The sequence below is a fragment of the Trichomycterus rosablanca genome, chromosome 13 (genome assembly GCF_030014385.1).
Source record: "Trichomycterus rosablanca isolate fTriRos1 chromosome 13, fTriRos1.hap1, whole genome shotgun sequence".
Lineage (NCBI taxonomy): Eukaryota > Metazoa > Chordata > Actinopteri > Siluriformes > Trichomycteridae > Trichomycterus > Trichomycterus rosablanca.
This window is the reverse complement of record NC_086000.1, coordinates 1,883,103-1,896,383: the sequence shown is the minus strand read 5'-3', so window position 1 is coordinate 1,896,383 and position 13,281 is coordinate 1,883,103. Positions and strand designations below refer to the sequence as shown.

The following is a 13,281-nucleotide window of genomic DNA, read 5'->3' as shown; positions in this document are numbered from 1 at the left end:
ACAAATTTCTGGACAACCCTAAACCCCAACCCTACACCCTAACCCCAATCCTAACCCCAACCCTAAACCCCAACCCTACACCCTAACCCCAATCCTAACCCACAACCCTAACCTTCAACCCCAACCCCAACCCTACACCCTACAGCCTAACCCCAACCCCAACCCTAACACCCAACCCTAACTCCAACCCTAACCCTAACTTTAACCCCAACCCTATCCTTAACCCTAACCCCAACCCTACACCCCAACCCCAACCCTAACCCAACACAGCAGTGTTCTCCAGAATTTCATTGTTTTTGTTATTAAATATTGACCACAGCAGTTTTTTTCTCTCATTCTTGTATAGGAGAACATAAGGTGCGAGCGGAGTGACGTTTATGACCCCAATTATACCCATTAAACAATGTACACATGACATATTATATACAAAGCAAAGCGCCTACATGAGGATCTAAATACCCAAGAGTCTCTTAGTCATATTTAGATTATAATAATAACAAAAACACACAGAACTAATTGTTTTAACGCCGGCAAGACGTCTGTATTTCAAAACCTTTAGTCTTAATGACAGTTATGATGATTTAAGAGGATTGCACTTGTTTGCCTTCCTAACAGTGCGTCTGTGTGTGTGTGTGTGTGTGTGTGTGTGTGTGTGTGTGTGTGTGTCGGCTGGGATCAAAGTCCATCGTACACACCGGGCACTGAATCTAGTGTGTAGAAGGGGAAACGAGTGAATGAATGTACGTTTATATTTCAGAAGGAAACATTTGGATATTTAAATGATTATGTACACATGTGACGTTTTAACCTTCTAACAGGACACAGAGGCTTCAAACGACCAGATGAAGCAAAAGTAAGTCAAATTTTTAATGATTTTCTTGTTCATTCTTGTCTGAATGGCTTGTTATCTGTTCACTGATTAAACCTGTGCTATGTAACTGGATTTTGCTATTTTGGTGCTAAATGTTAGAGCAGGACAGTCTGGGATGAACGTTTAATCACAGCATCAATACGTCTACCAAAAGTCCAAACACTTCAAATGCTACATGTCTAGATTAATTAATTTATTAATTTATTCATCTTTATTACATTAAATTGTGTATTGACAAGAACACGACATCAAAATGACTAATTTACAATTATATTTTGCTTCCAACACTATCAACACTTTAAGGAACAAGAACCTTTATAGATCTTTAAAGACCTTTATTCTTTACAGTAACCTTTATAGATCTTTAGAGACCTTTATTCTTTACCAGAACTTTTATGTATCTTTATAGACCTTTATTCTTTACAGCAACCTTTATGTATTTTTAAAGACCTATATTATTTACAGTAACCTTTATAGATCCTTAGAGACCTTTATTCTTTACCAGAACTTTTATGTATCTTTATAGACCTTTATTCTTTACAGTAACCTTTATGTATTTTTAAAGACCTATATTATTTACAGGAACCTTTATAGATCTTTAGAGACCTTTATTCTTTACAAGAACTTTTATGTATCTTTAAAGACCTATATTATTTACAGGAACATTTATATATCTTTATAGACCTTTATTCCTTACAGGAACCTTTATAGATCTTTATAGACCTTTATTCCTTAAAGGAACCTTTATACAGTAGATCTTTATAGACCTTTATTCCTTACAGGAACCTTTATAGATCTTTATAGCACCAGCGTCTTGCCCAGACCAAACCCTATCTGACCACCCCTTCCTCAGACAGGGCCGAGTGTGTCAAATCCAGAAGCTGAGATTGTTGTGCCACCCAGAAACTGTACAGATTGATTCTATATTATTATTTAAGGTTCATTAGAATCTTTATATATACCACACAGTGAGCTCTCATCATCAGCGGTGATAACATCAGGGCAGATGTGGAAAAATCACGCTCAGGTAACCCAGTCTGTACTTGCAGAATGCGTGTCTGACATCCTACCACGCTTGGCTGGCAGCATGAAGGACTGGCATGGTGCCACAAGATCCAGAAACATGCAAATATCTAAATGGTATTTTTTAAATATATTTAAATAATCTTGACTGATTCACAAGTCTGCAGAAGTCCTTATGCCCCCTTTTTTCCTCTACTACAGGTTAGGATGGCGGTGGTTTCGAGGTCCTCCGTCGTTCAGGGCGTGTCTATGTGATGCTTATAAAGCCCTGGCCCCGAGCCTGATCTACATCGCCGCCCTGGTGGTGGTAGTTCTGTACGCACTCACAGATCACCTGCACAGCTTCCTGTGTCGACTCTTCATGTCGCAGTACCACTACCCGTATGCCGCGCCCCTCGCCCTCATGCAGGTCGTTACTCTTACAATCATTTAAACATTTTATACAGACAGAAGAATAAACAGCAGATAGAGATCAGATTCATAATGGACAAATAAATATATTAGTTACATATTTAAATAAATGTATGTCTTTATTCAATTGATTTATTTGCTTATATATTTAAATGTATAAATATTCATTTTTGTATATATTTATTTATTTTAATTGTTGCTTTTCTTATTATATTTTTATTGCATATATTCTTATAATTATAAATTTAAATCATTGTACTGTATACCTTAATTAATGTATTGTTATATTTATTTATTTATTGTGTTTACATATTCTATGTATTTAACTATATATTTAAATATACTGTATATATATATATATATATATATATATATTATTTTTTAATTATTTATTTCATGTTTACATATATTTGATATTTATTACATAATATTTATTAAATTTATAATTAATTATTTATTCATTTATAGTTTATTTATTAATTTATACATTTAAATATATTGTAATTATTAATTTATTTGTATTTACTCATTTATATATTAAGTTTATTTCATCATTTAATATTTAAATATATTTAATTATTATAATATAATTATTTATTGTGTTTATTCTATATATTTATTTATTATTTTACATAATAATTTATTAGTATTTACGTATTTATATATTATGTTTATTTATTAATTTATATATTTAAATATATTGTTTATTTATTGTATATATTTATTTATTTTATATTTTGATTTATTAGAATTTCTGTATTCATATATTATGTTTATTTATTAATTTATATATTTAAATATATTGTGTTTATTGTATTTAATGTTTATATTTATTTAAATAGTTTAAAGATTGTATAATAATATTATATATAGTATTTACTCTTATCGTACCTCATATTGTGTGTGTAAACATGTTCCTTTATCTCGCTGTCTTTACCACTGAAGCAGCTTGTTTGTTTACATTCCTTTTTATATTTAAATAGCGGTGACTGGTGTAGAGACTGGTGTATTGGTGCGTTGTTGTACTGGTTGCTGGGAAGTTTATTTAATAATTGTAAATAACACTTTTTTTATTCCTTATTTAATTCCCATCGTTGTTCTCAGGTGGTTTTAAACCTCCTGATGTTACTGGCTCTGCACCTTCTGGGTCTGGTACGACTGAATCCGTTCTCCTGGAGGCTGGCTGAGAAACTCTTGGTACCGGCCGTGTGTGGCAGCGTCCAGGCCGTTTTGGCTCTGTGGGCGGAGGCGAGCGCTCACTCCGGCCTGTACCCTCTCGCCGGTCAGCTTCTGCCCCTCGCCGGCCTGACCTGGACTCACCTGCTGGCGAAGAGCAAGCCCGGATTCACCCACTTCACCTGCTTCATTACAGCAGTCACCGTCATGTCTGTTGGGATCTCAGGTAAGGAAAAATATCTGGATAAAAGTGTCACCTTAGCACCTCACCACCCCGATGAGACGTGCGTATTTGTGTTCCCCAGCGTACGAGGGCCTGCACGCCGTCCAGCCGCTGGAGTACATCTACTCTCCGCTGAGTGTCCTCCTGCACAGTCTCTCTCTGACCTGGCTCAGCAAGCTCGGCAAGTCCAAGCAAGGCCACACCTCCACCTTCGACCTCTACTACGGGCTGACGGTGATCCGGAGCGTGGCGCTGGTCCTGCTGTGCGCGCTGCACCCGGACACCCCGCGGGCCTTCACCCACGGTAGCTGGCACAGTCTGATCTTCATTGGCTTCATCTCGGGGACGGTCCTCTCGGGGGCCGCGATGCACTTTCTGGTGGACGTCACGGCGCTGAGCAGCTCCGCGCCCGCCGCCGCCCTGCTACACTCCGCCAGAGGACTCGCGTTGCCAATTTTTAACCTGTTATAGAACAGACCGGCATTGTACGCTCAATCACTGCATCTCAAAGGACATTCGCGGACATTCTGAGAATTTATTGTATGACTTCTTGGAGGGTCGTTCAGCATCTGTACAGGATTTAGGCTTTTAAAATGAACTGATTAAGGTTCTTGCTCAAGGGTCCAAAAGTGGCAGCACGCAACCTTTTACTCGATAGTTCAGTAGCTTAACTAGTTAACTATGTTTCTTTATGGTGAGGATCCATAACTGTACAAACAGCTGGCTAATGGGAATCATGGTCAGTGTTTGATTCTATTTTTATTATAATTATATTATTTTTCAGTGTTAAAAATGGCTGATCTTGTCACCCAGGTGGCACAGCTGGCGAATCCAAGTGGCAGCCCGGTGATGCCCATAACCTTCCAGTTGAAAGTTCAGTAGCCTAACCATGAGATGCTCCTGCCCGCATTATAAATGATATTTAATGTTATGATATTTAAACCGACCATAAATCCAAGACCTTAGGTACACGTGACCACAAGCTTGTGGACAGCCGGTGTCATGTCCATACGTCTCGATGGTCCCGTTCCAAAACCGTGAGTTTTACTACTGAGGTGATCTTTAAAAATGTACTGTATTTAAAAATCTTAATAAATGAGGGCTGCTCGTCCTCCAACGGCGCCGCCCTGCTGGACAGATCGAGACGTTTCTGGATTAGTTTTTCGTTTCGTTTCACTAATCAGAAGTGAAATCACCCCAGTTCCAGTCTCAGCTGGTCAGATGATGACCCTAGGACACTATTATCATAAATAATTAAATGTATGTTTTTAAATGTATATGAAATGAGGGGTTTACAAAGCCGTTTAATGCTTCGATACTCCAGCGAACCACAGTGAGAGTGATTATGTTGAACCGAAAAGTGTTTTCAAGCGACCCACATTTTGTTAATGATTTTTTACCCAGGCAACACAAACGATGCATCAAAACGAAACACAAAATGAAATATATTTAATTATTTAATAAAAATAGAGGCAATCTGGTCCCACTGTGGTTTACAAGATGTGATGTAAAGCCTCCACAAGGGGGCGCTCGTGTACAAGTTTTTTTTAAAAATTATTTTCTCTGTGACCCAGTTTTAAAAACTCTAATTTATAAAAATGCTTTAGTTTTTTGTGACAAAAAGACGATAGTAGACGCAAGCAAAAGGGTGCAAATACTTTTTCACATCCCTGTGTAATGAACTCTCAATACAATCCTGTAAGTGCTTCACAAAACCACCTTTATTTCCATTTCTGTACAAAACCATGAGAACTTATTTATAAACATGAGTAGAATTCTGTAATCTGCACCCCTCCCATGTCCGACAGCGCCCCCTAGACTTCAGGCTCAGGAGGGGTCGGCGTTCGGGGGCAGGCGGAGCCCGAGGCTGTGCAGCAGGTTGGAAGCGGGTCCCGCCAGGCCCGCCTGGGAGGACAGCGACTCGAGGAGATTGGTCACCAGGTTCACGTCCACGTCCAGCGGCCGGAGGTCGTCTTCTGTCCACCCGGGGCCGTCGGGCGCTCGTCCACCTGCGGCGCCGCCCTGCTGGACAGATCGAGACAAATCAACCCAAGTTCAAGGCTTGGCTGGTCGGATCAACAAACATGACCAGACGAGGAGCTGAGGGTCAATCTGTGGTCAGGAAATCATGATTTGTACTTGAACATGTTCTCACCTTGAAACTCTGGCCGACGTTGGTGGTCTGGAGCTCCTGGTCCATTTCGTCCATGTATTTCCTCAGACTGTCCAAGGTCTCGGCTCCTGTCTGCGTCTGAGGTCCTTCTTTCACCACCTCATCCTCCTCCTCCTCCTCATCATCATCATCATCATCGAAATCATCTGAGTCCAGCTCCTCGGCTTGGCCACCTGAAAATCAAAACTCGTATCACTATAGACAGGTGGTGGACAAAATAACAGAAACAGTGTCGGAGTGTGTTAGTCACGGCTCTCCTCAGTCAGACTGGAGGTCAACATGCAATCGGGTAATTGGATACTACCAGAATGGGGGACAAATAGATGAAAATGAATAAAAAATTATTAAGAAATTAGCAACGTGTCTTAAATACTGCTGGTTTTGTCTGTGTTTCTTTATGGTGGGGATCCATACAAGCAAAAACAGCCAGCAAATGAGACTCATGGTCCAGTGTTTGCTTGGGATTATGCTCCAAACCCTTTTTTGTCCAGACAATGTTTCCATATTCCATATATAGTTTTATATATGCGTGAACTAGAATTGAATTATTTTTAATGGTGACAAGGCTGATCTTGGCGCCCTCTAGTGGGCGGTGCAGACACCGGTCTGCTGGGTGGGAAAGACCAGACTAAAAAGTGGGCGGGGTCTTTCAACGCTGTCCAAGGGCCCGGGTTAGTAGCCCAAGACACCTGTACGTGTCAGAGGGGGCGTGCCAGGTGAATATACCCTCCTCGGATGCCATCGTGATCCTCAGCAGCGGAGGATGAATCGGCTATGCTAAAATCGGGAGAAAATGCATTATAAATGCTGATCTTACCGAGCAGTCGGTCCAGTGTGCTGGTCATCGTCTCTGGGTCGAAACTAAACGGCTCTGACAAACAAGACCTGAAACGCAAAATATCGTCTGTTACTCTCACACCAATCCAAAAATAAACTCCTATATTTTACGTTATATGTCTCAAATGGTTCAATCGGTATGATTTTTGCTCCAAGCCCTGATATACAGGTACACCTCTCAGACACCGAGACATACCCATGTACTAAATACTAAATTACACAACAAAAATTATATTACAATATTTTATAATCCCCTGGCAAGGGGATTATACAATATTGTAATATAATTTTATTACACTGTGGTCCGGGTTCGAATCTCAGCTGTGCTACTAGCTGGCTGGCTGGGCGTCTAGACAGACACAGTCAGCTGTGTTTCGGTGGCCGAGACCCTGCGATGGATTGGCGCCCTCTACAGAGCTGTGATAAGTTATCGCTACACATTTTCAATCCTAGACAGTTTCGGACTGCAGACAGGCCAGTCTAGCAGCCGCACTTTCCGCCCAATATTCCAGATTCAGTTTCAACAACAATGGTATTACCGCGGGAATTCGGCTCCTTCGTGAGACGACACGGCGTTAATGAAGTTCTTCATCCCCTGCGTCACAGCCACCAGAGTGTACCCAGCCTCTTCCTCCTGCTGCTCCTCGTCCTCGCTTCTTCCAGCTCCGCGCTGTACGTTCGAGCCTAAACTTGACCTCTGACCCCCTCGTTCCTCCAGTAACCTGTCCAGCTCCTGAGGGCTGATGTTCAACCACTCGTCACCTGTCAAGGGCAGCACGAACACACGGCTCATTAACAAAGATCAGCAAGAAAATGCAGGAGCTAAACAAGAGGTGGCTGTGTTATCGTGACATAAACAGGCAATAATTAGGACGTACTGTCTTCGGGGGGCAGGTGAGCTTCCTTTTCCTTCAGCTCCTCCAGACTGTAGGACGTATTTTCCAGGACGCGCAACACCTCCTCACCTGGACCATGGTCAGGAGAGCTAAAGAGAGACAGCTTATCATTAAAAAACGATTCTTTGACCTGTTGGTCTTAATAACTTAAAAAATCAAAGTCAGGCTACACAAGCACGACAGCTTACTCTCTCTGTACAATCTGGTCCCACTGTGGTTTACAAGATGTAGCATAAAGCCTCCACAAGGGGGCGTTCGTGTACACGTTTATGTAATTATTATTATTTTACTATGCAAACCATTTTTAGGGGTTGTTAAAAAAATGATCCATCCAGAATCCACCAGTGTCTTTAGTCAAACGGTCACTGAAGGTCATGGGTTCAAGCCCCACCCCTGGTACAGTGCCACTTGGATTGTATTCTGTCACAAGTGTAAGTCAAGTCTAAGGCTTTAGAGAAAAGGTCCTGAAAGCCACGAACATACTACAAACGTCGAGCCATAGACTAGCACCTGCGCTCTCTAACAAGTGTGCAGTTCTTTACCCAAGCCAGTGGCGGATTCTTACAGACTCATGCACCGATGAAGAGAAACCAAATCTCTTCACCAGACAATGCCAACTGTGCCTGGTGGCACCACCGTGGCTCAAACTCGAGACTCTTGGGAGAAACATACTGGACTGCAGCCCCGCCCGAGCACCCAGAAGGACCGTAAACACTCACTCCTTCGTGTTAGTGACCGAGCGCTTGAAAAAATCCTCAGCGGACGTCATGAGCTCTCTGTAGCGCAGCGATCCTTCCAGTTCCTCCTACACACACACACACACAGCAAAATAAATCAGCATTACCTCATTTTGAATGCATTTTCTCCGGTTTTCTCCCAAATTTAGTCATAGCCAATTAGTCTTCCGCTTCTGGGGACCCCACTTGCACCCGAGGAGGGTATATTCGCCTGGCCCATCCCCTTTCCGACCCCGGGCTGCTAACCAGGGTCCTAACACAGTGTTCATGTCCAATTTTTAGTCCGGTCTTATCCCACCCAGCAGACTGACGGACAATTTTGTCTGTTGCACTGTCTGCACTGCCGATCGTGCCCGCTAGATGGCGCCCAGTTGACCGGTAGCAGAGCTGAGATTCATTAATATAAAATGTACAGTCAGTTCTTTTTAATTCACCCTGAAGTAGCCGTTCCTCTTCAGACTATCCAGAAAGCCTCTCCACAGTGGGTTGGTGCTGACGGGACTCTCGGCGCCCACTGTTCCACGTTCACTTTTGCTGCACAGGATCTCAAAGCCGTGCGCCTACAGGGGTTAACAAAACAAGAATGAATCCTCTCAATAGTTCAGTAGAATGGGTGCCCACATAATCTTGGCTTTAATAGAACCTGATTTGACGTACCAGCTTCATGCCCAGATCGTGAGCTCTGTGGTGCGGGTGGGATCGAGGTGGCAGGGCGTAGCCGCTCCTCCGGTCCGGGACGAAACTCTGCTGCTGGAGCTGAGCGTAGAGACACCGAGTAAAGGTCACCTGGAGGTCAAGAACGAGAGGAGAAGACTAAAATGATTCATCATAATATTAGGGAAGGGGCGTGTCCTGTGTACCTGCCAGTCTTAGTAAAGGGGCGTGTCCTGTGTACCTGCCAGTCTTAGTAAAGGGGCGTGTCCTGTGTACCTGTCAGTCTTAAGAAAGGGGCGTGTCCTGTGTACCTGTCAGTCTTAGGAAAGGGGCGTGTCCTGTGTACCTGTCAGTCTTAAGAAAGGGGCGTGTCCTGTGTACCTGTCAGTCTTAAGAAAGGGGCGTGTCCTGTGTACCTGTCAGTCTTAGGAAAGGGGCGTGTCCTGTGTACTCAGTATTTGTCAGTCTCAGTGAAGGGGCGTGTCTTATGTACTCTGTACCTGTCAGTCTAAGTGAAGGGGCGTGTCCTGTGTCCTCTGTACCTGTCAGTCTCTATAAAGGGGCGTGTCCTGTGTACTCTGTACCTGTCAGTCTCAGTAAAGGGGCGTGTCCTGTGTCCCCTGTACCTGTCAGTCTCAGTAAAGGGGCGTGTCCTGTGTACTCTGTACCTGTCAGTCTCAGTAAAGGGGCGTGTCCTGTGTCCTCTGTACCTGTCAGTCTCAGAGAAGGGGCGTGTCCTGTGTCCTCTGTACCTGTCAGTCTCAGTAAAGGGGCGTGTCCTGTGTCCTCTGTACCTGTCAGTCTCAGTAAAGGGGCGTGTCCTGTGTCCTCTGTACCTGTCAGTCTCAGAGAAGGGGCGTGTCCTGTGTCCTCTGTACCTGTCAGTCTCAGTAAAGGGGCGTGTCCTGTGTCCTCTGTACCTGTCAGTCTCAGTAAAGGGGCGTGTCCTGTGTCCTCTGTACCTGTCAGTCTCAGTAAAGGGGCGTGTCCTGTGTCCCCTGTACCTGTCAGTCTCAGTAAAGGGGCGTGTCCTGTGTACTCTGTACCTGTCAGTCTCAGTAAAGGGGCGTGTCCTGTGTCCTCTGTACCTGTCAGTCTCAGAGAAGGGGCGTGTCCTGTGTCCTCTGTACCTGTCAGTCTCAGTAAAGGGGCGTGTCCTGTGTCCTCTGTACCTGTCAGTCTCAGTAAAGGGGCGTGTCCTGTGTCCTCTGTACCTGTCAGTCTCAGAGAAGGGGCGTGTCCTGTGTCCTCTGTACCTGTCAGTCTCAGTAAAGGGGCGTGTCCTGTGTCCTCTGTACCTGTCAGTCTCAGTAAAGGGGCGTGTCCTGTGTCCTCTGTACCTGTCAGTCTCAGAGAAGGGGCGTGTCCTGTGTCCTCTGTACCTGTCAGTCTCAGTAAAGGGGCGTGTCCTGTGTCCTCTGTACCTGTCAGTCTCAGTAAAGGGGCATGTCCTGTCCTGATTGGGCACTAAACTCTGTATGAATGTGGATGTAAGTACCGATGCGAGGACTCTTGAATCAGGTGGAAAGTTCCGGAACGTCCTGCAGGCCTGAAGATCAAAAGGGTCTCGCAGGTAAAAGGCGGAAACGGCCGGGGCTACCAGATCAGGTCGCCGTGACAACACTGCAGCGATGCCGGCGGGTATGTAACAGTGGGCGCGGTGAAGACCGGTCCGGATGTTACCCGGGTACCTGCACAGACGTGAGACTATTAGAGCACTTCAATTTCACCCTCTGCCACTTTGATCCAGACCACCAGCCTGGCCTCTCACCCCTGCACACGGCGTTCTATCGCAGATCGGATGCTTTGCTCTGCCACGCAGCGCCCCCCGTGGGTGTGGAGGACCTGCAGCGCTTCCCTGACCGTCGGCACTGAATCTCGGGGCCACCCCGCCTCTCCGGGACGGGCGCGGTCGGGCAGTATGTGCAGCTCGCCGCGGTACAGGAACACCTGGAGAGAAAGCTAGAATTAATCTGGAATTAAAAAGATTCTAGATCATCACGATGATCACGATGCCCACTGACCCTGTTCTCGCTGCTGTCCGGGTCGAGCCACTTGGGCAGGAAGTCGGCCGCCTCGATCAGGAGGAACTGACCGTCGTTGTCCTGAACGCTGGCGGCCAGCTCGGTGAAAGTCTGGGTGATGCGCTTGAGCAGGTAAACTATGAACCACTCATCTTCCACGTTGTCGCCGAACACCGTGCTGCCACCCAAGTGAGCCGGCACATTCCCTACAGACCAGAAATCATCAAACAGACCGGCAGGACCGGCTAGAACTTCAATCATCTGTTGACCCGTCCTTACCTTTCTCTGGATGGAAACTTAGATTGAACGGCTGCTGCTGCCAGATGTACCCGACTAGAAGAGGAGCGATCTCGGCCAGGATGAGCTCCAGGAGCTTCCGGAGGCGTGGCTGATTCTCCTCGGCGTCCGGCGCATCCATGTGGAGAGGAAACAGCTTGTACTGGACGGCATCGTCCTGCACGGGTGGTCTCTTCAGGAAATCCATGATGGAACAGACTGCCTGTGATTAACCTGAGAGAAAAGCCGTAGTCTAGTGGTTAAGGTACTGGAATAGTAATCAGTAGGTTGCTGGTTCAAGCCTCACCACTGCCAGGTTGCTGCTGTTGGGCCCTTGAGCAAGGCCCTTAACCCTCAATTGCTTAGACTGTGTACTGTAACTGTAACTGTAAGTTGCTTTGAATAAAGGCGTCCGCTAAATACTGAAAATGTAAATGATTCAAACAGCTCATGTGTGAACAAAAGCCTATTTATTTATTTATTCATTCATTCATTCATTCATTCATTCATTTATTCATTCATTTATTCATTCATTTATTTATTCATTTATTTATTTATTTACTTACTTACTTATTAGGATTTTAACTTCATGTTTTACACAGAACAGGTAATTACTGGTTATCCAAGATTAATCAGTTCAAGTTTTAATGTCAAACACAGTCATGGACAATTTTGTATCTCCAGTTCACCTCACTTGCACGTCTTTGGACTGTGGGAGGAAACCGGAGGTCCCGGAGGAAACCCACACAGACACGGGGAGAACATGCAAACTCCACACAGAATCGAATTCGAACCCAAGACCTTCTTGCTGTGAGGCGACAATGTTTCTCATTATTGTATTTAGCTGTCGCAGCCAGTACAGATGCAGTAGGTAGATTAGCCCAGAACATTTCTAATTATTGTCGATCTATACAGCAGGTGAGTCTCTAATACAAATCCACTCACCTTCATAATCAAAGTCAGACATAATAATGATGAGTTACTTACTATTTATCTGGTGTTTGTTGAGGACTGGATTAAGAATCATTGTCTGATCACTGGTGCTGAAACTGAAACATGTGGATGAATGTTTGTAACGTCGCTGCTGTGTCGGTGGATCTACAAAACTTCCTGAGTCTTTTTCAAAATAAAAGTCACCAATCGTTGCTGCAATAAAACGCAGCATATAATTCTGTCCGTATTTTTGTTTAATTATTTTACTTGTTTTTTAAGCTTTTTAAAACTTTAATTTTAATTGTTTAAATTGCAGTAAAAATTATGCTAAGTTTATTTATTACACTATTCTGTAACAATGCTTCACTAGCTCGGGACATCATCAAACACTAAACTACTATCAGGACTCATGGAGCATGTTCTAGCTCTCTGTTTATAAAGACTATATTACATATCTGTTATTATTTAACACTTACAACAGTTTAGTATATCACATATTACATATCTCATCTAAAATATTTACTGCTAGGATACTTCTTATTCTATTTATGTAATTACATAGTGTGTACAACATTACTTGTACTTTAATGCTTTTTGCTTTAATGTACCTGGAGCTGCTATTAAAAGCACAGATCACTTTATATTCTGTACATAAATATACTATTGTGCAATAATATTAATAATGATAATAATTACTACCTGTCACAATGTAAATAATAATTTCTTATATTTCTTGTAATTGTAGCTTATTTTGTGCTGTACCGATATTTTTTAAACTTTTTTCTAATATATTTTAATATTTTTATCCTGTGTTTATTGTATTATTGCTACTGATCTTACTGAGAGCTACCAAACACAGTCTCGTTGTATAACTACAATGATAATAAAGTCTATCTTATCTTATCTTATTTTTTTGGTTTAGGTTTATTAAATTCTAGTTACTATTTTAAGACGATCTTTAGAATTATAATTTGCTAGTTAGTTTAATTATGTTATATATGGTTTATTTTTCTCTATTTAGTACAAACGTTATTTCTAATACTGTAT

The 13,281-nt window shown here is 43.2% G+C and overlaps 2 protein-coding genes across 4 annotated transcripts; one reads left to right on the top strand and one right to left on the bottom strand.

Annotated features, from left to right (window-relative positions):
- Positions 1 to 727: 727 nt before the first annotated feature.
- Positions 728 to 6,232, top strand: si:ch211-248a14.8 (uncharacterized). The gene is made up of 5 exons (XM_063007555.1): positions 728 to 853; positions 1,841 to 2,011; positions 2,096 to 2,303; positions 3,410 to 3,707; positions 3,787 to 6,232. The coding sequence occupies exons 1-5, from the start codon at positions 843 to 845 to the stop codon at positions 4,173 to 4,175; spliced, it is 1,077 nt and encodes a 358-aa protein (XP_062863625.1). The 5' UTR covers positions 728 to 842; the 3' UTR covers positions 4,176 to 6,232.
- ecd (ecdysoneless homolog (Drosophila)) lies at positions 5,532 to 12,381 on the bottom strand. Of its 3 annotated transcripts, none has more exons than XM_063007552.1 (13): positions 12,289 to 12,381; positions 11,305 to 11,535; positions 11,026 to 11,231; positions 10,773 to 10,951; positions 10,500 to 10,692; positions 9,005 to 9,133; positions 8,782 to 8,907; positions 8,330 to 8,415; positions 7,593 to 7,699; positions 7,254 to 7,476; positions 6,695 to 6,762; positions 5,860 to 6,050; positions 5,532 to 5,729 (listed from the first exon to the last, which is right to left on the bottom strand). In XM_063007552.1, exons 2-13 carry the CDS (start codon positions 11,507 to 11,509, stop codon positions 5,532 to 5,534), a joined length of 1,911 nt encoding a protein of 636 aa, XP_062863622.1. In that variant the 5' UTR covers positions 11,510 to 11,535; positions 12,289 to 12,381. The 3 variants fall into 3 exon arrangements, with proteins under 3 accessions (XP_062863622.1, XP_062863623.1, XP_062863624.1); XM_063007553.1 differs by having other exon boundaries at positions 5,532 to 5,726; XM_063007554.1 differs by lacking the exon at positions 12,289 to 12,381 and having other exon boundaries at positions 11,026 to 11,397.
- Between the last annotated feature and the right edge of the window lie 900 nt (positions 12,382 to 13,281).